Source organism: Paramisgurnus dabryanus, chromosome 1 (assembly GCF_030506205.2).
Source record: "Paramisgurnus dabryanus chromosome 1, PD_genome_1.1, whole genome shotgun sequence".
NCBI classification, from domain to species: Eukaryota; Metazoa; Chordata; class Actinopteri; order Cypriniformes; family Cobitidae; genus Paramisgurnus; species Paramisgurnus dabryanus.
The window spans coordinates 37,221,330-37,246,899 of record NC_133337.1 but is presented as its reverse complement, the minus strand read 5'-3'; the positions used below and the strand labels follow the sequence as shown (position 1 = coordinate 37,246,899).

The 25,570-nt window shown below is 40.7% G+C and overlaps 1 protein-coding gene across 1 annotated transcript; it reads right to left on the bottom strand.

Annotated features, from left to right (window-relative positions):
• Positions 1-1,131: 1,131 nt before the first annotated feature.
• Positions 1,132-23,860, bottom strand: LOC135749838 (Schwann cell myelin protein-like). The gene is made up of 8 exons (XM_065268518.1): positions 23,824-23,860; positions 22,993-23,355; positions 22,472-22,810; positions 6,764-7,030; positions 6,380-6,667; positions 4,126-4,216; positions 1,677-1,743; positions 1,132-1,518 (listed from the first exon to the last, which is right to left on the bottom strand). The coding sequence occupies exons 1-8, from the start codon at positions 23,858-23,860 to the stop codon at positions 1,132-1,134; spliced, it is 1,839 nt and encodes a 612-aa protein (XP_065124590.1).
• Positions 23,861-25,570: the final 1,710 nt, after the last annotated feature.

Sequence of the window (25,570 nt, the reverse complement as noted above, 5' to 3'; positions counted from 1 at the left end):
CGGGCATTTGCCCGGAATGCCAGATTACCAGTCCAGCCATGCCACCCAGTGGATAGCGGACATATTATTTTGAGGTATAAACTCCTCAGCGAACGTTTTCTCTTTATTGATTAGATGACTCAACAATATTTATTGACATGTATCATATATCCACCGGCCCCCAAGTGCGTCGGCCCACCGGGCATTTGCCCGGAATGCCAGATTACCAGTCCAGCCATGCCACCCAGTGGATAGCGGACATATTATTTTGAGGTATAAACTCCTCAGCGAACGTTTTCTCTTTATTGATTAGATGACTCAACAATATTTATTGACATGTATCTGGATATCGCCATAATTGTGCAATTGTATACAAATAAAAAAAATGATTAAAGACTGTGGTGTTTATTTTCATAAATCAGTAAGCAGCAACAGTGGCACAATGATACTTCTGTAATGCGGTCCCCAGTAAACCCACGGTTCAGACCACATTACAGAAGTATCACTGCGCCAGGAAACGCACCCTGAGGAGTTTCTACCTCAAATATTTCCGCTATCCACTGGTGGCGATCTTACCCAACTTAAACACTGATGCATTCACTCAACAATAAAAAAAGAGTTAAGAATGCTTCCAAACATATTTGATTATCACTTCAACAGTTGCAAGATATAAATGTTAATGTATAAATTAGATGAATGTTGGTTTACAAAATAAACACCACAGTCTTAAATCATATTTTCATTGTGTCTTTGCTGCGTCTGTGTTGGTTGGGAACTGCGCTCTGTTTCAGTCACACTTTCTGAGGAACTACTTTGTTTGGCGGAAAAGTAATATTTGCACTAATATAATTACAGCTTATTTGCGTTTTATTTTATAAAATCCTGCTAACATTATGCATATGAAGTAACCGTTTTATAAAAGCAATAACCCCCGCAAAGCAGTGGGGTTACAGTGCATTTTATAACAGCTAAGGGGGTTTTAGGCACTCCGCTTCGCGTCGTTGTTATAAAATGCACTGGTAACCCACTGCTTCTTGGGGCTTATTGCTTTATTTTAATTCTCTGTAGGAATATCTTTAAAAATCTTGACTGTTAAAACATAACCGTTTAAAATTTGTCATAACATAAAATGTCAAATTTTTTGAAAATTACCTAATTTTTAATTCTTTGTGTGCGTTTAACTTGAGCATAAAGATCAGAAACGTCATCAGACTGCAAATCTGTTTTCTTTGCCTGATCTTGTTCAGGGTCTGTACTGATGGTAAATTCTAGATCTCTTGTTTCACTGTCTGCTATCTCAACTGTTGAGATGTTGCTGTTGTGCAAAGGTTCAATGCTTCCCACAGATCTCTTTTCTTCCTCTTGTCCAGAATAATGTCGGACATCCGCATAGACAGCAGTAAGTGAAGAGACGCCCCTGATCTCGTCTGACTCTGTTTGTGTGTTTGTGAAGTCAATGGAGGAATAATGAAGGGATTGTGGGTAATTCAGTGAAGTTTCTTCAGCAGATTTATTGGCATAAACAGGTTCTTCGGTCTCCTTTGAAACAACATAATGGAGGAACATCAGTGTAGAATCAATGATATACAACAGAGGCAGACATTATTCTGCTGTAGCTAATGTAGTAGAAGGTGTGTTAGTTTGTTTCCGAGCAATTATGTCTTTGAAGATTAAAAGCGTTTTTTGTTGAAACTCACCCTGTCAGACAGATTAAGTCCATTGATGTCTTCTTGTCTTGTCTTTAAGGATCTTCTGTTTTCTTTTCTAAAAAAAAAAAGATTGAATGTCCCCATTATTAAAATAATATATATCCTACACAAAAGGTACAAAAATGGCCCAAATATGTACTTTAAAAAGGTCCTAATATATACCATTGTGTTACAGATACTGTATGTATAATTCAGGTACTACCAGTACTGTACCCTTTAAGGTATCAATGTGTACCTTTAACGGGATAGTTCACTCAAAAATGAAAATTCTGTCATAATTTTCTCACTCTCATGTTGTTACAAACATGTTTAAATTTCATTGTTCTGATTAACACGAAGGAAGATATTTTAAGCAATCTTTGTAACCAAACGTCACCTTGTAGTCTATTTTAGTTGCCTCAAAATAGCAATGTGCCAACAATGTACCTGAACACACCTCGTTTTCAGACCAGAATGCCCATGGGCGCAAAAATGTGCACAAATGCATTTGCTATTAGGACGGTTTCACATTTGGTGCGATTGCCTGGTCCGAACCCGAGTTCGATTGCTCCCCCCTCCCCATGTCCCCCATGGACTGTGTTCACATATTATTTTTGCATCCGAACCGCGGTACGCTTGCATCATCAAGCTGCAGCCGGCACGTTCTCATGTTGCTTGGCAACCGCTGTAAATGAGAAGACGACAAGTGTGATTGACTAACTGCAAGCAGAGAGATGATTTCTGAATGCCTCCGCAAAAATTGACGTCGGCGGACAGACCGCGTTGTCATCGAAACGACTTTAGTATGTTTGCGGCAGACAGACGAAAGTGCGTTTCTGTATTATTTCTTTGAAAACAAAACCAAAGGTTTAAAAAAATAAGAACAAAACTCAAGCAAGCATTCTATGCATTTTGTTGTCAAGGTAAGTGCACGCACACAAACACACACGTCTGTTTTGGTGGGACATTCCATATAATACGTAATTAACAGCGGTTCACTTCCGCGATTTGGTACGATTGCGCTCACATTAGCAGCGAACCGATCTGGAGTTCACATGAAACGAACCCCAGACCACCCTTTTTAAGCGGACTCGAGTATGTTTCGCGGGTGCGCACCCGAGTTCGGAAGACAGCGTTCACATCATCCAAATGTACTGAACTCTGATGTCAATCGAACCCGGGTGCGCCCCAAAAGTGCTAATGTGAAAACGCCCTTAAACAATGTGGTGCTAAACTTGAAACGATAACTGCGCCAGGCTTAAACTAGTAAAAACACTTGCGTTGCGCTGTATTGTGCTGCATTGTGCCGGGTGTATGATAGAGCCCTATACGTAAATCTGGTGAAAAAGTCACCATTGTGACGATAAGTGTTTCCTGTTGGGCACTTGGGTATTAAAGTTTAGTGTTAGTCTTCTTCTGTTCATGTAACAGTGTGTTTGTGAAACACATCTATTGGAACAAATAAAACCAAGATAGAATGAGATAACAAGTGTTTTTTGTTATTGGTGACAAAATCATAAATATTTTCAATGATCTCAACACAAAGGGCCAAATTTACCAAACAGGGGAAATTAGCGTCAGAGCGCAATTCCAAAAAAGCACCTATGGGAGTGACAATATCTGCCGGTTATTTTACTTAAAAGGTGCAAATTAAATAACACAGGCGCAACAGCTGATTTTCATAATAACCAAAGCAATTTACTAAGAGCACCGCAAAATAGTTTAGGCTTGCAAATATGATGTGCAGGTGATCTGTGCTTGAGTTCAGCACCAGGTACAGCAGAAAATTTTGGGGTGTGTAATCCCAGCTAACAAAGCCATATGACAATGAAAAGAACTAAGAGAAAAAAATTACATTAGGTTTACAAGAAGTTTTGAAACGTCTGGTATTGTGTGACTTCTTCTAGTTACTCCTTTTTTCTCCAGCAAATAAAAATGTGGCTTGGCAAACAATATTTTTTAATAATATGGTACTCTGGCATTCCAAATAAACTGTTACATGTAAAAAAATAATCTGCCAACAATCGCTGATTTCAAGCTTAAAATGATTTAAGACATGCTTTTTTGGTGTTTAATAATGTCGCAAATACCAGTTATATAACAAGCGCAAACCTTATTAAATGACATTGCTTGTATCATTTAAATAATCTCATCCCATAAATTTTGCATCTGAAAAGGAAACTCCTAGAAACATATATGCTATACAGATATAATATAACTAGACCACACTTTTTCAGCGCTAATGATCCACTGCGTGTCTTTAGTAAATCCCGACAGTCTTTATTTAACAACAAAATGATGGTTTGCACTGGCGCAAGCTGTTAGTAAATCTGGCCAAAGTCTGATCACTGAATGTAAGTGCATAATTTATGTTCTGTGATGCTCCAGATCAAACAATATTGTTAAAATATTTATCATCAGAGATGGTGAAAGGTATTGCACTCAAACATGCACTCACCGTTTACAGAGATAGGTGATGACACACAAGATTATCTTTATTGACACTCCAATAGCAGCTCCGATCAGCACAGAGAAAACACTGATACCTGCTGAGTAACATAAAAACAATTATTACCTTAATGTTTTTACCACACAATACAAATATTAAAGCAAATAAATATGCATCAGCACAACTTTATGACTTCTTTGTGAAAGAAAGTGTCACATATGTTTATGTTGCTAAGGGTGCTGCCAAATATTTTGACATAACAAGACTAAGCACTCTTACTACTATTAAAAGGACAATCCACTTTTTTTGAACATATGCTCATTTTCAAGCTAGAGTTAAACATTTAATTATTACCGTTTTGGAATCCATTCAGCTGATCTCTGGGTCTGGCGCTAGCACTTTTAACATAGCTTAGCACAATCCATAGAATCTGATTAGACCATTAGCATCGATATTTTAGATATTTTACATAGTGTACTAAGTCTGACGGAAAATTAAAAGTTGCGATTTTCTAGGCAGATATGGCTAGGAACTATACTCTCATTCTGGCGTAATAATCAAGGACTTTGCTGTCGTAACATGGCTGCAGGAGGCGCAATGATATTACGCAGCAGCCGAAAATAGTAATAGCCGTAATATCATTGCAACTCATGCAGCCATGTTATGGCAGCAAAGTCCTTGATTATTACGCCAGAAAGTTTCTAGCCATATCTGCCTAGAAAATCACACGTTTTAATTTTCTGTCAGTCTTAGTACATGATGTTACTACAGAAGAGTCAAGTTTTAAATAGGAAAAATATCGAAACTCTTTGGTTATTTTTTTAAGCGTGATGCTAATGGTCTAATCAGATTCAATGGATTGTGCTAAGCTATGCTAAAAGTGGTAGCGCCAGACCCGGAGATCAGCTGAATGAATTTCAAAACGGTAATAATTAAATGTTTAACTGTAGGGGAGCTGGAAAATGGAGTGTCCCTTTAAAGGAGACATATCACGTAAATCGACTTTTTTATGTTTAAGTGCTATAATTTGGTCCCCAGTGCTTCTATCAACCTAGACAATGTGAAACAGAACAACCCAGTAACTTAGTTTTGGTAAACCATTCTCTGAAAGCATGTAAAAAAATAAGTAATTGAAATTTGGCTCCCCTGTGTTGTCAGAAGGGGATAATCCCGCCCCTTAAGCTGCATTATCCAACCACAGCACTGCATTTAGTTCAGTTCACTTATTTACATTTAAAATGACACACCCAAAATGTCACATTTTTGCTTACAACTACAAAGTGGAAATTTTAACATAAATTATCTGTGGAGTATTTTAAGTTAGAACACCAAAGATTTATTTGACATCTTAAAAAAGTCTTGTGAAATCTTAGCCTGGTATAACCAGACTCTCGTACATTCATTTCATTTGTACAGAGAGTCTGGCCACGCTCCATAGCAAAGCGTTACTTCCGTTAAGGAGGGTCCATTGTTGAAGTTTAAAACTATTGGATATGCCCAGAGTCACTCAGGATCTGCCAAAGCCAATCGCTAACATGTGGTCGTGACGTATATCATGCACCGAAACCGTCCGGAAACAACAAGTCAGAATAATCAGACAAACAAAATTTAGCAAACCTGGTTCTTGCTCCGGCTTTAACTTCTGTATATTCGGCAGTTTTGCAACAACGGACCGAATAGCTTTTCTCACGTCTTTCTCCGCTGCCATTACTGAACTACAACTCAAACTGACGCACGACCTCAACGTCATCGTTCTTAGCCACCCCCATCTGTTCGCTGATTGGTCCTGCAGATTTTTGCAGGAGAAAACGAAACTCTATAGAGAAATCCCAGACGTACTGTTGAAGCGAAATGAAAAATAAGCGGAAGCACGTAGGAGGGCGGAGCCAGGCTAGTGAAATCTCCCCTTTAATGGAGAAAAATATAATTTTAGCATGTGATTTTAGAGATATCTGTAAAAAGATAGGACTAAGATAAAGGCCCAGAGTGGTTGCAAACATGGCCGCAAACATTCTTAGCACTTCTGTGTTTATTACTGCAGAACATAGTTTCGTGCTGTAAGCAAAAATAGGTCTAATGTCCTCACACTTTAAAGAGAGAAGTTTGTGGTAGGGTTAATATTTTTCATTTGTGTGCCTTTAAACTTTATTTCTCTAAACTAGAAAAAAATTACGATGGACTAGATTATGAAAGATTACGAAACATTTTAAAATAAATAATTAGAGAAGTTTAATATTTCTACATGTTTATACAGAGGACTTACTTGTCTCCTGAGGACTGCAAAACAGTTGAAACTGTTGACTGGCATTGCCATGAGTGTTGATGGTGACACACTGCAGAGTGTCTGTGTGTGTAAGTGACTGGAGAGAAATGAAGCTCCTCAAGTCTGTGCTGCTCAATCGCTCCTCACTGATGAATGTGTTTGTAGAGTTACTGACAGGACGTCCAGATAGAAACCACTCCACTTTAGGAGAGGGATTCCCATGAGCCTCACACAAATACACAGTTACATCAGTTCTGTTACAACTGAAGAGAGAGATTTTGGGTGCATCTGAGAGAAAGTGAGGAAAAAAGACCAATAATAAAATAATTTACTTGTTTATGTGTTTTTGTGCTCTTGCTGGTAAAAAGGACAGTTAATACTCACACTGAATGTCCAGCAACACTGATGTGTTTTGGGTGCCATGTTGGTTTTTGGTTTGACAGGAGTAGCGTCCTGTGTGTGTACGAACAGTCACATTGAAGGTGAGATTATATCCAGTCTGCAGCTCCTCCAGCTGTCCTTCATTCTCTCTGTACCAGGTGTAGTTGAACACTGCTGGATTTCCATCACTGCTGCAGATCAAAGTCACTGAACTGCCCTCCAGTACAGAGTTAGATGGAGAAACAGACACTGATGTATTTTCTGGAGCATCTAAAGAAAAATAAATTTGGAGCATCACTATGTCATTAACAATCATATGCTCAGCATGTTTAAATGTTGGTCGTTTATAATCTGTTCACTAATATTTTGTCTGTGGAAGACAAACGTGAATTTAAGTAATTTTTTTTCTTTATAGAATTATTGTCTTACCAAATAATTGATATTATGCCATTCAACAAAAGTTTTAAAGTCACCCTGTGGTTAATAATTCGATACACTCCTAGAATGAATGAGGTAAAAACAACACAATTAGTGTTATTATTGGAACAAAACAATTTGTTATTTTTAACACAACTTGTGTTTTATTTTAAAGGTCACGTTCTTTCTGATCGCATTTTTTAAACCCTAGTTAGTGTGTAATGTTGCTATAATAGCATAAATAATACCTGTTAAATGATAAAGCTCACTGCCAGGCGATATATTTTCTTTAACATAATTCGCCTTTCAAAGCCTAGAGCGAACAGCCGCTTTGGACTGCAGCCCTTTTGACTACAGTTTTTTGACTAAACTCCGCCCACAGGAATATGTCAGTCGCCAGCTAACGGCAAGCTAAGCTGCTATCGAATCACAACACACTAAACAAGCCAGACAATCAGAACTCGCTACGCATTTCTGAAGGAGGGACTTCATAGAACAAGGAAGACATCAGACCATTTTGAGGACAGTGAAAACAGCGCTATACAGATAAGTAAATTGTAAAAATAATGTGTTTTTTACACGTGAAACATAAACACATGTTATATTTCACACTGTAAACACTACGGTGGCCCTGAAGTGCAAACCACAACAACAAATTACTAAACAACAACAACAAATTAAAAAACAACAACAAATTTAAAAAACACTACAACAAATTAAAAAACACCACAACACATTAAAAAACACTACAGCAAATTAAAAAACACTACATCAAATTAAAAAACACTACAGCAAATTAAAAAACACAACAACAAATTAAAAAACACCACAACAAATTAAAAAACACTGCAACAAATTAAAAAACAACAACAAATAAAAAAAAACACTACAGCAAATTAAAAACCACTACAGCAAATTAAAAAACACTACAACAAAATAAAAACAAATACAAAATAAAAAACACAACAGCAAGTTAAAAAAACACTACAGCAAATTAAGAAACACAACTACAAATTAAAAAAACACTACAACAAATTAAAAGCACAACTACAAATTAAAAAACACTACAACATATAAAAAAACACAACAACAAATTAAAAGTACAACTACAAATTAAAAAAACACTACAACATATAAAAAACACTACAGCAAATTAAGAAACACAACAACAAATTAAAAAAACACTACAACAAATTAAAAGCACAACTACAAATTAAAAAACACTACAACAAAATAAAAAACCATAACAAAATAAAAAAACACAACAGCAAGTAAAAAAAACACTACAACAAATTAAAAAACAACTACAAAATAAAAAACACTACAACATATAAAAAAACACAACAACAAATTAAAAACACAACTACAAATAAAAAACACAACTACATTAACCTACCGGAAGAGGTAAATACCAGTGGGCAACATGAGACATCGCTGATTGGACAACACTGCAGTTCGGCTTTTGAACCGGAAGTTATTCTTCCTGTAGTGAATTTTGTCAAACATGAATGTTACAGATGACCCAAATGTAGCAGCTGCTGGGGCCGGCTAAGGGTACGGTCTGGAAACCGCTAAAGATAGTAGTAAGCTAACTTTACATCCACAAGCAACGTAAGCATTACACTATTCTTATTAACTTACTCGAAGGTTGTTGGGTGTCTCCGATGGTAGATATTTCTTTAAGCCTTTTGCCACAGCCGCTGCAAAAGTTCGGGGACAGCTCAACCAGTTCTTTTCCGCAGTTTGGGCAAAACATTTTGCTGTCCTTCCTTCTTTCCAAACCACGCGCTACAGTAAGAATAACTTCCGGTTCAAAAGCCGAACTGCAGTGTCGTCCAATCAGCGATGTCTCATGTTGCCCACTGGGACCTACCTCTTCCGGTAGGTTAATGTAGTTGTGTTTTTTATTTGTAGTTGTGTTTTTAATTTGTTGTAGTGTTTTTTATTTTGTAGTTGTTTTTTAATTTGTTGTAGTGTTTTTTTTACTTGCTGTTGTGTTTTTTATATTGTTATGGTTTTTTATTTTGTTGTAGTGTTTTTTAATTTGTAGTTGTGTTTTTAATTTGTTGTAGTGTTTTTTAATTTGTTGTTGTTGTTTAGTAATTTGTTGTTGTGGTTTGCACTTCAGGGCCACCGTAAAACACAATCAAAGCTTTAAAAACACAGAAAGAACGGGAGCTTTAACACAAAATCAACACAAAATGACACATTATGTGTTAAAAGCATAACAAAAAAAATATGTACAATTAAAATTAACACATCCTTTCTCAGAGTGTACCTCAAAACCAGTGGTGTGCGGTTACTTCTCTTCTGGGGAGGCACGAATTTGAAGCTCGTCAAAACATGTATGTTTGCCTGTTGTGTGTGGCTCGTCATGCCAAAATATGTGCCTGCTGCAGACGTGCTTGAAGGATTTATGATAAAAGAGATGCTCGCATTTGCTAGAAACTCACTTAATCTCATCTGTTATCAGAGTTAAGTGTTAACCCAGTGTCTTGCGAGTATCTTGTGAACACAAGCACTATTTTATTATAAACCCTTTTGATGGGTCTGCAGCAGGCACATAATGATGTGCGATGCACAAGTTCACATGATGCAACAAACACATATTTTGCATTTCTTTCTGCCCAAAAAAGAGGTGACCACACGCCACTTTTCAAAATTCCTCCTATAGTCAAAAGAGTCAGTCTAAGCTTTATTGTCATTTCAACCATTATAGCAGTGCAGTACATAATGAAGTGAGACAACGTTTTTCCAGGACAATGGTGCTACACAAAGACACTGAACTACATAAAACAACACAGAGCTAAGAGCTAAAATAAGTAAATATTTAGCCTAGCCACATACCGTGCATGAATGCAACCTAGTACAAAAAGACAGTGCAAGACATACTGTAAGACAGTATAAAATACAATACAATACAATACAGAATGCATAAAAATAACTAAAGTAACGCCATCCAGTTAAATATGGCTCTGATTACAGAAGAGAATGCAGTTCTCAAAATGATAACTGTTAATACAATACCAGGGGAAATAATACACAATTATAATTTTTTTTGTCTTAATTGTGCAGCCCTTTCAAAAAAATCTATTTATATGCATTGATGCTTAATACAAGGTTAGATGAAGGATCAAGGATGGATGAATGTGTGGATATCTATCTTTTATAGGCAGATATATAAACAATGTCCACCTTGATTTTCAGCAGGTGTTACAACAAACCCTCTTTCCGTTACAATTAATCCCAACTATGGGGTAAGTTGTAACGTTTGCACTCCTTTCACTTTCGGTGTAATTGTACGATAACGGTAGGTCCCACAAACAAAGTTTAAGTGTTCATTTGTAGCAGAGATTTGTGTGTTGATTGTAGCAAATGAGCAATATATAAAAATATAAGCAAATGAGTCGGGTCGGGTCGGACCTCGGGCTTTATCTTTTACTCTTCGTGAAAAAAATTATTAATCGTTACTGCTGTTCACCGTAAAGAAAGTCTGGTCTGGCTGCTGCGTGCATCACAGAGAGGGGCGGGGGATAGCAATAAGCTCCGGCGCGGATCAGCAACGGATCCAGACCGGAGCTGCCGGCTTCAGAGCGGATCTGTTCGGATCTGTTGAATTCCCATCTGCTGGTCATGATAATAGCCTACGTGTATGAGAAAAAAAGGCACGGGGTCCGCGGGGTCGGGCCGCGGGTCGGGTTCGGACAGATAATTTACATTAATGTGTCGGGTTACATCAGGTTCGGGCTTTAAAAGCCACGGGCCGGGTCGTGTCGGGTTGTAATTTTCAGGCCCGTTGAGAACTCTAGTTGATTGTGTTAAAAATGTATTAATCTAACTTAAATATTTTTTGCATGATGGAGCTAAAGTCAAAAAGCACTGCCCAAAAGGTTGTGCCCTGCTCTCCCCTATATACATAGTACTGTACACCAGTGCGAGGCTACATAAGGGCTAGGGTGGCACTGGCCCTCTCAGATTGACGGATGGCCCACCCAGTTAGAAGAGACACAAAGTTACTTAAAAAACATGATTTAATCTGTCTAACCACTATATTGTAAAAGTATGCCATTTATGTAAGAGTAGGCATTGAGGTCTACCCTATTTCACCAAGGTCCACACAGTTTAAAATTTCTGGCCTCACCCCTGCTGTACACACGCTGTTGCTAATGGCACCCAAGTTTTCCTGTCCATGGTTAAGGTGACATTAGCAACACAAGGTGAGAACGTCTCGGTTACATATGTAACCCTCGTTCCCTGAAGGAAGGGAATGGAGACGTCACGTCGTGACCGACGAATTCGGAACCGCTCCGCGGCAACCTATCTACTTCGAGAAACTATAAAAACGCCAATGAACTTGGCATGCAGGTATTTTCATAATGCAGGCACCGCCTCGCCAGGTGCGTATATAAGGCGCAGGTGCACAATACCAAATTAGCTATATTATTGCTGAGAAAGTCGAGCAGCAGTGCCCGGCCTAGAAACAGCAATGGAACAGCAAACTGTGGCGACAGGACGTGACGTCTCCGTTCCCTTCCTTCAGGGAACGAGGGTTACATACGTAACCGAGACACTCCCTTTCAGTCGGTCACTACGACGTCACATCGTGACCGACGAATTGGGAATCCCTACCAAAACGCCACTGCAGCTGAACCCTTCCAGTGCCTGCAAAAGCCCTCCGCCCTCCACGTAGGGGGCGGAACCTGAGGCAAAGTGCAGAAGGCCGCTCACTACCTGTTCCATAACCCACGATAGTGAACCAGCAAACTGGGGAAGCGACCTAAACTGGGCGGAGTTAGGAACACTGCGGAAGCCATCCCCTAAGAAGGTAACTGGATGACATAGAATATGAAACAACCGGCTGGATGCCCAAATAGAGGTCTCTGAACAGTACATAGTATGACAGAGAAGTGCAGAGCAGGCTCTGCTAAGAGAAAACGTGGAGGATTTTAACCCCACGGACTATACACACATAGGAACCCCACGTAGGGGACACAATGTGGACGCCTGGCCTACACAGGTTTACAGAGAATACATCCGTGATAGGCTGACAGCGAATGCTCCGCAACATCGGCCATCAGGCCGGTGGGGGAGGCCAAAAACTGTTTTGTGACAGTTTTGTCTTAATGGCCTTCCATAATGGTGCAAATGTGCAGCACCAAAATAGAGGTTGCAAGCCGACATATGAGCCGACCCTCTGTGTTCTTCACTGGTTTAAAGAGAGAACCCTAAGGGATATTGGTTCGATACGAACACTAGAATCTAATTAACGTATTAGGCGTCGCCCAGCCTGCAGCTCTACAAATGTCTATTAGTGAGGAACCGCGAGCCAGTGCCCAAGATGATGCCACACTACGAGTGGAGTGAGCACGTAAATTAAATGGGCAAGGCACGTCTTGCTTTTGGTATGCAAGGGTTATAGTATCCACAATCCAATGGGACATCCTCTGCTTGGTGACAGCTTTCCCTTTCTGCTGACCACCGTGACAAAGAGCTGGTCTGAGGTTCTTTGCGTTCTGTCTATATACACACGTAGTGCATGGACAGGGCACAACAAAGCCATGGCTGGGTCTGCCTCCTCCAAAGGCAGCGCTTGCAGGTTCACCACCTGATCTCTGAAAGGAGTAGTGGGAACTTTGGGCACGAAGCCGGGCCGAGGTCTCAGTGTTACGCTGGATGCTGTGGGCCCGAACTGGAGGCATGAATCGTCGACCAAAAATGCATGAATGTCCCCTATCATCTTAACAGATGCCAAAGCCAGTAGAGTTAGAGTTTTCATAGTGAGAAATTTAATACTCACAGAGTGCAGAGGCTCAAAGGGAGCTTTCTGGAGTGACTTCAGCACCAAGGATAGGTCCAAAGGATGAATAGAGGGAGGACGCGAAGGATTTAGCCTTCATGGGCCTCTGAGAAATCTAATGACCAGGTCGTGCTGACCCACTGTCCTACCGTTTACGGGTGAATGGTGAGCTGATATCGCAGCGATATTGACTTTGATAGTGGATGGTGACAGCCTATTCTCCAAACGGCGCTGGAGATATGAAAGCACGACACTGATCGGACATTCTCTGGGGTTTCCACATTGGGAAGAACACCAGTCAACAAACAGGTCCATTTAAGTGCGTAAGCCTGTCTCATAGACGGCGCTCGCGCTGCAGCGATGGTGTTAGATACCTCTTGCGGTAAATCACTCAAAACCTCCGCGCCCCTTCCAGAGACTACACATGGAGGCTCCAGAGATCGGGGCGCGGGTGCCATAATGTGCCCTCTTGTTGAGAAAGAAGATCCTTCCTCAGGGAAATCTTCCAGGGAGGGGCTGTCGCAAGGAGAGAGAGATCTGGAAACCAGCTCATGGTTGTCCAATATGGCGCAAATAAAAGCACTCCGCGCTCTCCTCGTCCTCCCGGATTTTGCACAGGGTCTGTGCAATGAGGCTCACTGGGGGGAACGCATATTTGCGCATGTTTCGCGGCCAGCTGTGTGCCAATGCATCCACGCTGAGCAAGTCGTAGGCTGGTGAATAAAACAGGCGACAAAGGGCCGTCTCTGGGGAAGCAAACAGATCTATCTGTGCTCTGCCGAAACGTCTCCAAATCTGCTGAACCGCTATGGGGTGGAGTCGCCATTCGCCGGGGCGCGCAGCTCGAGAGAGCACATCCACCTCTATATTGAGTGCGTCCGGAATATAAATGGCACGAAGAGACCTCAGATTCTTCTGACACCAGGTGAGGAGGTGACGGACGAGCGCAAGATATACAGCCCACATTTCTCGGCAGTTTATGTGCCAATGCAGCTGGGGTGTCGACCAGACCCCCGAAGCCACAAGCCCGTCGTACGTGGCTCCCCATCCCGTGTCCGAGGCATCTGTGCATACTATTGCATGCCTGGAGACCTGTCTCAGAGGCACACCAGCCCGGAGAAACGCACAGTCTGACCACGGGGCGAAAGTGCGATGACATGCAGGTGTAATGATAACACGGTGAACGCCGCGCAGCCACGCTCTCCTCGGGACTCGGTCGTGAAGCCAATGCTGAAGTGGTCGCATATGGAGCAGGCCAAGCGGTGCCACAGCTGCAGCTGCTGCCATTGTCCCAGGAGCTTCTGAAATTGTTTCAGCAGGACCGCGCTCTTGCTCTTGAACGTATTCAGGCAAGCAGGGACGGATTGGCAATCTGTGCGTTCTGGAAAAGTCCAGAACGGCCGTTCAACGGAGGGCCGTTACCCGGCCGACGGCAAAAAAGTCTAACAATGCAATATGAACAGCCAACAGCAGAGGCACTAATACAATCACTTATATGCTGCTACGTGTAAAAAAAAACAAGGAAGAAGAGTCGGCCTACTAGCCGTGATTGGTCCATGGATTCCCAGAATTCGCGAGCGTCTATATGGTCTATATGTTCACGAGCCTGCCCTGAGTATCCACAGCCTGGTCATGATGAGGGACAGACCGAGTTAACTTCACATCAGCAAGAGCTAAGTGCCAGTAGTAGCAGGACATGTGACATTTTTATAATATAATGTACACAATATAAATAAAACTCGCGTGAAAATTAATGTAATGCGCAACTACTGTTAGAGAGAGACGTGATGTGTGTGTGTCTCGCGCGCATGTGTGTGTGTGTGTGTGAGAGAGAGAGAGAGAGAGAGAGAGAGAGAGAGAGAGAGAGAGGAGAGGGAGAGAGAGAGAGAGAGAGAGGGAGAGGCGCGGGCACGATTGAACAGAGGAAACGTAAAATCAATACATAATCCGTCATTTTGTTCATATGGGACATCATTCAAACTGCAAAGTGTTTGCTTATATTTCTGTGCAGTCGCAATAAAACAAAACCTTGTGCTTTTGTCAAACTGTAAACTCTTGTCAAACTGTAACTTACAACTGTCATCTAAACAAAATCACACACACCAAAGCAAAAATATTCATCCAACCCCATTTAAAAACAGTCTGTGGGTGGACATCATGGTATTGCATTGGTTTTCATTTCTTTCATTGACTTTATTGTATATGATAGGTTGTAGTGAGCTCACATTTTCTGCAACAATGAAGACTAAACGGATGCTACCACTCTAAACGTGCTAATATACAAAACAGGGGGCTAAATAATTGACCAAATATTAGTTTAATCAAAAAATCCTAGCTTGCACTTTCTGTCTGAGTGCAGTTTTTCCTTTTCTTTTTTTTTGTCTTTAGTATTGTGGAATTGACAAAGACCTGGTGGTTGTTTGTGAAAGCTTTACATACAAAATTAATAGGGCCTAGGAATTTTCATTATTCCACAGCCTTATTATACATCAAAGTGTAATATGACATTGACAAAATATTAAATAACCTTGTCTGATAGTCTGACAGTATTTTGGCAGTATCAGGACATCCTTGTGTCAGTTGCGAAAGGCCGGATGATGGGCCTATTTGGGAAAAAGTCCAGGGCTGTTTTTTGGCACCAGTCCGTCCCTGCAGGCAAGTCAGAATCAACTGTACACGTGCTTCAGTTAAGACGAGCTGTCAAATCGACCGAGTCTAGTTCCATACCGAGAAAAGAGATTCTCTGCACGAGGCAAAGCTTGCTCTTTTCCCAGTTGATCCGAAGACCCAAACGAGCGAGGTGTTTTAGAGTTAAGTCACTGTGATCACAAAGCGTCTGACGTGTTTGAGCTATTATGAGCCAATCGTCTAGATACGCGAGAATGCACACACCTTTCTCTCTCAGGGGTTTTAAACCCCCCTCCACTACTTTGGTGAATACGTGGGGTGAGAGAGAGAGCCCGAATGGGAGGACTTTGTACTGATATGCTCGCCCCTCGAATGCAAAGCTGAGAAACGGTCTGTGCCGGGGGAGAATCGATACGTGAAAGTACGCGTCCTTCAGGTTGATAGATGCGAACCAATCGTTTGGACGAATGCACGGAAATATTGGTTTGGGCGTCAGCATCTTGAACAGCATTCTGTGAAGTGCACAGTTCAGGGAACGCAGGTCCAGGATCGGTCGCAAGCCGCCGCTTTTCTTGGGTACAATAAAGTAAGGGCTGTAAAACCCTGACCTCATCTCAGGTGGAAAGACCGGCTCGATCACGTCCTTCTCCAGTAGAACAGCAATCTCCGCACGGAGGACGTGCGCATCGGCAGCTCTCACTGTAGTTAAACGAATGCCGGAGAATTTGGGGGGCGCCGGGAAAATTGGATCGCATAGCCGAGACGAATAGTGCATAATCGCTCTTTTTGTGACTGAGTGGGTGCCGACTGAAAAGTTGGCGGAACAGAAACAAAATGAAACCAAGGATTCCCCAACCGGCCCTCCTCCGACGCGGCATGATTTGAGCGATGGCCTCAGTCTGCTTCTTGGCCGCGGAGAATTGCAGGGCAAACTCCTCGACCGTTTCGCCAAACAGGCCGGCCTGGGAAACCAGAGCATTCAGGAGCCGGTCTTATCAGCATCCTTTATGTCCGCCAGGCACAGCCAGAGATGCCGTTCATGGACATCGCACGAACGACAGCACAGATCAGTAGCCGCACGGAGCTCGGCCAACTCTGCCGAGTCGTGACCTCCCGCCTGCAGGTCCCTCAGAGCCTTAGCCTGGTGAGCCTGCAGCAATGCAATGGCATGCAGGGCTGAAGCTGCCTCCCCACAGGCTTTGTAAGCAGCACCGGTTAGCACGGAACACTGCTTACAGGCCCGTGAGGGTAGAGTATGCTGGTCCCGCCAGAAGAAAGCGACACCGGCCGGACACAATTGCATCGCGACTGGCCGCTCCACTGACGGGATACCAGTATACCCCCTGGCATCTCTACCCTCAAGAGAGGTGAGAGGTGATGGCTGATACGGCCGGTTCCAGACGGAAAACAGGGTTTTCCACGACCGCGTCAGCTCTTCATGCACCTCGGGAAGAAGGGCACCGGGGGCGAGGACTGAGTAGCTCTCACACCCCCCAAGTACCAATCATCGAGGCGGAACGGTTCAGGTGGGGGAGGTTCAGTCCACTCCAAGCCGACTGCCGCCCGAGCGAGCATGGCTGCCATCTCGGGGGCGAACGCAGGTCCCGCAACCCTACCCGAAGGAGGGAGCGTGTCTGGATTGCCGTGCGAAGCTGGCAGCCCCCCTTCCGACATAATGTTGGACATCGTCTTCGGTGGAGGCTCGACAGAGCGCGAGGATGCCGTAGAACACGGGCCACTAGTCTCCATCGGGACCTCCGCTGGCAATGGATCAGGGCGCTGGGAGCCACTGGATGAACCAGCGGACCGACCCAGCACCGCTATACAGAGGTCATCCTTAGTAAGTCTAGTAGCTGCGCCCTTAGCAGCACTAGGCTTGGAAGGCGGGGGCTGTTGCCGGAGGAACGACACCCGTCTCCGCAAATCCGCCATAGACATGCCCTCACAGATGGAGCATGAGCTATCATGGAACGCTGCCTCAGCATGCTGGAGCCCCAGACACGAAAGACAACGCTCGTGGCCATCCCGGGGGGCGATGAATACACCGCAACCAGAAACGGAGCACGGACGGAATTCCATCTTTAAATAGACAAACCCGACCGTGACACGAGTGAGCCTTTAAAAAGACACAAAGCTCAAACGTGCTGCTCTTTAGAGAAATCACTCTTTTGTGCAAGTTGAGGAAACAAGGCAATGCACTCACTCGAACTCAAACCTAAATTGAGAGAGAGAGAGAGAGAGATAGAAAAGGGTGGAGAAAAAACTGTGAGCCTCCGCTGAGGTGCCTTGGTCCAACCAACTTCAGCAAGCAGTGATGACTTTCCCACAGAACAGGAACTACGAAGATCAGTTTACAGCTTCTCGTGAGCAGATGTCTGCCGGCTTTGAAGCAATAAAAGCTAATTTGGTATTGTGCACCTGCGGCGTAACTACGCACCTGGTGAGGCGGCGCCTGCATTATGCAAATACCTGCATGCCAAGTTTCTCGAAGTAGATAGGTCGCCTCGGAGCGGTTTTTTTAATTTGTCGGTCACGACGTGACGTCGTAGTGACCAACTGAAAGGGAACCAGTCAGTGGCGGAGTGGCAATCGGGAGAGTCGGGACTTTTCCCGGTGGGCCAGTAGTGTTTTAAGGCTGCGAGGGCTGGTCTGATAATAGCCGTGCTTTCAGTCTTTAGTCATGCACTCCGGCCACACTAAAACCTATTTATCATATATTTAATATGCTTCAGCGCTCAAAATGTATCTGGCTGCACCGCTCTCTCTATCAAGCCCGTCTCCCCTGGAGTTCTATCAGCCAATCAAAATATAAAGAAAGAGGCTACACAATAGCCAATCAGAAAATAGGACTGTTGTATCTGGGTAAGATTTAACGCAACAACCAATAAAAAAGCATAGCCTCGCACACCCACAGAGGAATGGAGCTCCGAGCATCACTTTGAGCAGCACAGAGTAAGTCTGATCTCCTGTTTTAATGTTACAACAAATGCACAACTTTGACACAAACAATGACAACTTGACTGCTGTTAGAGAATGTTTCCCAGATAATCATCATCAGTTTTTCATGAGTGTCTGTAACTTAGCCAACAGTTTACAGCATGTTCACTGACAACACCTGCTCAGAACACGTAAGTTAGTTTAAGCCTCGTTATATTTTCGTTATCACACAATGACTGACATTTTGTCACATAAAATATCTCTCTCCAAACAGGCTTAATAATTTTGTAAGCAACTGCTTTGCAACCAAAGTAACCTTTAGCTTACCTAAAACTAGGGAACTGTTGACTTTAAGATAAATAATAATTATTACTTGGTATTTCATGTTGTTTTGCAGTCATTTTATTGTTATTTTAGATTTCAGCATTTGCTTATTTACCGCGAACAGAGGGTTGGTGGTCTATAAAATTTCCCGGTAGATTTTTGGGTCCCACTCCGCCCCTGGAACCAGTAATGTAAACAGTAAAAAATGCAGCTGCATAATTCATTCATGTCACAGTGCATGCTGGGAGATAGACGTAAAATAGACAGTTAATACTCACATTGAATGTCCAGCAACACTGATGTGTTATGGGCACCATGTTGGTTTTTAGTTTGACAGTAGTAACGACCTGTGTGTGTACGATCAGTCACATTGAAGGTGAGATTATATCCAGTCTGCAGCTCCTCCAGCTGTCCTCCATTCTCTCTGTACCAGGTGTAGTTGAACACTGCTGGATTTCCATCACTCCTGCAGATCAAAGTCACTGAACTGCCCTCCAGTACAGAGTTAGGAAACACAGACACTGATGTGTTTTCAGGAGCATCTGAGGGAAAACAATTTCGCAGCATCACTATGTCATTAACAATCATATGCTCAGCACGTTTAAACGTTGATCGTTTAAAATCAGTTCACTAATATTTTGTCTGTGAAAGACAAATATGAATTTAAAGAAATGTTTTTTGTTTATAGGATCATTACTTACCAAATAATGGATATTTTGCCATGCAACAAAAGTTTTAAAGTCACCCTGTGGTTAATAATTCGTTAAAATCTTAGATCGGATGAGTTAAAAACAACACAATCAGTGTTAGTTTTGAGACAACACACTAAATGTGTTGTCCCAGAATACACACATATCTGTGTTATTATTGGAACAACACGTTTTGTGTTACTTTTAATTTATTATGTGTTAAAAGCATAACAAAAAAATGTGAAGAAAAAATGAACACACCCTTTCTCAGAGTGTACCTTTAAACCAGTGGTGTGCAGTGACTTCTCTTCTGGGGAGGCACGAATGTGAAGCTTGCAAAACGTGCAATAATTAATCTAACTTAAATATTTTTTTAATGATTGGGCCAAAGTCAAAAAGCACTGCCTAAAAGGTTACATTGTGCCCTGCTCTCCCCTACTATTATACATAGTACTGTACACCAGTGGTGAGGCTACATAAGGGCTATAAGGTGGCACTGGCCCACTCAGATTGACAGCTGGCCCACCCAGTCAGAAGAGACACAAAGTTAAAGCAAAAGAAATCACGCATAAATTATAATAATATCTTTAATGATTATCGCTCAAATACGCATCTTTCAGAAATAAATAACTATTTATATAGAAAGTTTATAATTTGTATAACATGTGTTTCTAAACCTTACAAATATTAACATTCAAGCTATTTTAAACAATTTAAGCCCAAGAAGATGTTAAAATAAGCTTTTAGCTCTGCGCACACAGATTCATAAATGACTCATGAATGCATGCACAGAGACACGTGTTTCAAAAAGCAAGGTATGGCAAGGTTTCTCATAAAAACATTCAGTTATGTCTTCAAATGAACGCAAACAGTTCAGAAATCAGTGGCCAGTTGCATAAATGGGTTACACTTTATTTTGATAGTCCACTTTAGACATTCTACTAACTATAAATAACTTTGCAACTACATGCCAACTAACTTTCAATAATTTGCAACTATACGTCAGCTAACTGTCATTAGTGTATTAGTAGACCGTAAGGGTTGGGGTTAGGGAAAAGGTTTGGGTTAGTGGAATAAGTTGACATGCACCTGCAAAGATACTTATACAGTAGTTAGCTGAATATCTGTTGAGATATCATCACAATAAAGTGTTAGTAGATATTAAGTAGACAGTCTAATTCTCTAAAGATTGGTAGTGGATAAGTAGTTGCAAAGTTACTTATAATTAGTAAAATGTTCAAAGTTGACTATTGAAATAAAGTGTTACCCATAAACCTTTATTACTAGTCTTAAAAGTTAGTCATTAATTTTTTCCTTCAAGACTGATCATAACTGTTTTAATTATGTTACATAGAACAACAAAAGGAAACAAAATCAAAAAAATCAAACAACAAAAGGAAAATCACTTCTGTAGCTTTGAAAAGATTAATTATATTGAAAAGAATGTCAAGAAGACAGTGTTATTATTCATTTGACTCAATTTCTGTACTGTTATACTGTATTTGTAACTTTGTTCTTTTCTATTTCTTTTCAAGTTCTAACTTCTTGATTTGTTTTTGAATTTGAATTTATTTGATCCATGACTCAAAAAACATGATGTAATCCGTTTATACTTATTATATTGTATAACCACTATATTGTAAAATTATGTAATTATTTAAAAGAACCGCCCCTCGATATTTTTAAAAAAATGCACACGCAACACTCTCCCTCCTACCGAGAGGGAACGTCTGTTAAACGCGTGCACGAGACAGAGACAGAGAGAGAGCATGCAGGAGCTCAGTTCTTCTCTTCGCTCTGTTTACAAGTTGCTGTCGGCATGTTTACCGTGTCTGTGCGGTTCGTGACTTGTGCCAGGGCTAGCATCGCTAATCATAGCTTACATCAACTTTTTACTAGCAGTGATTTTAAATGGATTTCTCCAAATAGCATGACAAAATGTACCTTTCCAGTAGAAACTTCACGTGGGAAGCCCAACCTGTCCTTTAGCTCACGCCAGCGTGTGAAATAGTCTCCCATAAACACTCTGGTCTTGTTTCTTTCTTTTTAGTCCTTTCTCTTCTTGTCATACAATTCATAGACACTTTTTCTCTTGCGACCCTCAGACATTTTGAAAAAAACACAGTGAGAACGCGACCTTCAATGAATGGTTGAAACCGTAGCACAACACACATACACGTGAAAGTGCGCATGTGCAGAAAGCGAACCTAGAGGCGAGCACGTACGACGTTATACGTCAACATATAATCAGAATGATTGACATCTGGGATGACCAATAACAGTGGTGATCCACCCGGAAAACGAAAATCTTCCGCTATACCTTTAAGAGTAGGCATTGAGGTCCACCCTATTTCACCTAGGTCCCTTCAGTTTAAAATTTCTGGCCTCACCCCTGTTGTACACACGCTGTTGCTTATTGCACCCAAGTTGTATTGTCCATGGTTTATGTGACATTAGCAACACAAGGTGAGAACCAGTAATGTAAACAGTAAAAAAGCAGCTGCATAATTCATTCATGTCACAGTGCATGCTGGGAAATAGAAGTAAAATAGACAGTTAATACTCACACTGAATGTCCAGCAACACTGATGTGTTATGGGTGCCATGTTGGTTTCTGGTTTGACAGTAGTAGCATCCTGTGTGTGTACGGTCAGTCACATTGAAGGTGAGATTAGATCCAGTCTGCAGCTCCTCCAGCTGTCTTCCATTCTCCCTGTACCAGGTGTAGTTAAACATTGCTGGATTTCCATCACTGCTGCAGATCAAAGTCACTGAACTGCCCTCCAGTACAGAGTTAGATGGAAACACAGACACTGATGTGTTTTTAGGAGCATCTGAGGGAAAAACAAATTTAGAGCATCACTATGTCCTGTAATTTACAATAATTTGTTCAGCGAGTTCAAATTGATTTCCTCTTACACTGAACACATAATGTGATGTTGTTCTGTGCTGTTGTGATCCTCTGCTGTAGCTGGTAGGTTATAGTGCAGATGAAAGTGACTCCATGTTGAAGGTGAGTAGCAGTGAAGTTCAGATCAGAGATGATCTCAGTTTGTTTCTGTTGATCCAGCTGTAGTCTGCTGCTCTCATTGAGGTGGAGTCTGTCAGTGGAGCTCCATGTGAGAGTTGGTGGAGAAGAGGAGCAGAGAGTCTTAGCAGAGCAGCGCAGACACATAGAGCTCCCCTCTAACACCTCCTCATGAACCTCAACCTCCATCTGATCCTTAAACATCTGCACTGTGGGTTTAGGGGGAGAGTCTGAAAAGTACAGATGTGTATTTCATATTAGAAAAGGTCACAAAAAACTTAAGCTAACTCCAGCTTGTTATTTCCCCATCTAAGCATTCTGCATTGTTTGCCTACATATGCAAAAACTGATTTTTTTTACTGTACTAGATTACAATTTGATATTAACAATAATTTTTTGATTTGTCACTTACCGATCACACCTAAAGCAGATTTTTGTTCATAGGTATATTTCAGTTCACCATTACCCTCAATCCTGAAGTAAAATGTACCTGCATGATTTGAAGTAACATCATAAAAGATGGTAGTACAGTTCTTGTCTTTTAATTTTCCAGTTATGTTCCCTTTAAAAGAGAGATTGGACTTTCTGGAGTTAAACACAATATTTTTGTTGTCTTGATGCCCATCTTTATACCACATTCCTGCAGCACTGTCAGTGAGATCTTTGGCATGTTTGTTTTCATCAATAGTAAATGTGCAGTTTATGATCACACAGGATCCACTCAGAGCTTCAATCTTCTCTGGCAGACTGATGAGCCAATCTCCACACCAAACACCTACAATACAAACATGATGAGACGAACAAACTAGCATACTGTATAGTGTAAAGCATTTAAACACACAAACATAACATAACATAACATAACATAACATAACATCTATTTTTATTATTTAAGCATTTCTTTATAAATGTTACAAACATAATGCATTATACATTTTGTAAAAACTACAGAACATTCAATTGCAGTCAAATCTACCTCACATAAAATACATTTGTGAATTTTAATTTAAACTGCTGTAATAAATATTGTTGTGAAATTGTTAATTCTAAATTATATCCAAGTTTCATAGTTAAAATATTTTTATGTATTTGTAATATTTAATATGTATTTTTTTACACCAAACATAGGCTAGATTTAGCACTTGAATTTGCAGATATAGCTCGGTCGTCTCACTGATGTCATTGCCACAGCACAATAAAAATGTCACACTTTTTTGTTAGTAAAAAAAATAAAGAAACAAACCTTGTAACAAAAAAATAAAAAGAATGAGTTTATCCATCTCTTCATTAAAATAAGATCAGTCCTTTGGAGAAACACACACCTGTAAATATGCAATAAATTAACAAATATTAAACCCCACAATGTAAGTCATCACTTTGAATTTATACTGAACAAATACAAATGTCATAACAACATCGGGAGCATCCAGCAAGTCAACTAGTTAAAGTTAAACAGTGCAAAACCGTTCTTTGACTATCTTACCAGAAATGAGAAAATTGGTGTAACCAGTGTAATATTTCTGCTGAAAGCAGATTGTTAAAATGTCTCATTCATGGATCCTGTAGATTCTGTACTGCAACAACTGCTGATGATTTGAAACCAAGTGAAACTGTGCTGTGTGTTGTCACAGTTACTGATATGAGATCAGTAATAATCCTGTACTTCCTGTATCATCTTAAACAAGCATTCGGTTCAAAAGTAAATGTTAAGGTAAGCACGCCCGCCGACAGGGGGGGACAAACGGGTCTGTTGTCCCGGGCCCAGGGTGAGGGGGGCCCAGAACTGGAACCTATGGAATAATTGTTAAAAAATAAAGAAAATATTTGATTCATTTGATTTGAAGTTCAGTACGCTCAAAATGTCCGGTCAGACTCAGCACAAGTCCGGTGCTCAGAAAATAAAATAAAAGAAGAAAATATAGGCCTTATAGAGGAAAATAGAGGAAAATAGAATTCCTAATTCTCCCCATTAGGAATCTGTGACCGCAGATATAGTCACTGCATCGCGTGTGTTTAGAAGTCTGTGCTGTTTGCTGTGAGGTTTTTATGAGAGAAAGCACAAACTATTTAATATTTAATATGTAAAACTTGAATTTAAAATAAAACTTACCGCGGAGAAGATAATGAAATCTCTATCGTCTGCTAAGTGACGTGACAATTATTTATTATTTCAAATCAGTTTACAAGATAAAATACATTGTGTTGTTAAACAGATGAAATTATCTTGATATAGACTACATTCATTATGAGAAGCTTTTTCTTTTTACTGTTACACTGTAGACAGTAATATATGTAATTTATATAAAACTCTATGGTCGTGACAGCACATTGTCCATTATCTGTTGGTTCATGTTGGTCCAGTTTAATTCAGGGTAATCCTTTAATAAAATGTAATTATAAAATATTTTATTGTTTTGTAATATTCACAGCGCACATTCTCTCAGATCGTTTTAAAACATTTTTAATTATTCTGCAAAATTCCGCATAGATTTTGCAAAAGAAATCTGCAGAAATAGCAAAAAATAACTCCTTACACAGATTCCTTCGAAGCTGTACTACTCTTGCAGCATTTAAAGCAGTTCAGATTTGTTTTAAATGGCAAAATAGTTATATTTCTTTTTTTATTTACATTTTAGAGTATTTTGTTTGTTAAAGTTTTTTTATTATAACCAACAAGCGGTTATAGCAGCCGACAGTAAGTTTGATGAATTTAACTCTCAAATCAACACTTCACTTGTCTATAAGGCTACAAGAACAACTATATAAAATATATATTTTCAGCATATCACAGTGTTAGTTTAAACGTTTATTATCTACACACACTATTTTTAAAAAGCGGAGGCAGATTGCTCTGCTGCTCGCAGCTGCAACGGGTGCAGAAATAAAAAAATGAAAAGGGCTATAGCTACAAAACGAAACGAAATAAACATGAAACCGAATAAACATGCAACCTGCCTTATCTTACAACTTCGCTATGCATATTATAGATT

What these genes read in the sequence shown, in the direction of transcription:
- LOC135749838 (XM_065268518.1), bottom strand. Translation starts at nt 23,860, where the DNA reads ATGGATAAACTCATTCTTTTTATTTTTTTGTTACAAG. An exon ending in ATCTGCTTTAGGTGTGATCG is followed by an intron (nt 22,811 to 22,992) that starts GTAAGTGACAAA and finishes TGTACTTTTCAG; the next exon opens with ACTCTCCCCCTAAACCCACA. An exon ending in TTGCAGTCCTCAGGAGACAA is followed by an intron (nt 4,217 to 6,379) that starts GTAAGTCCTCTG and finishes TATGTTACTCAG; the next exon opens with CAGGTATCAGTGTTTTCTCT.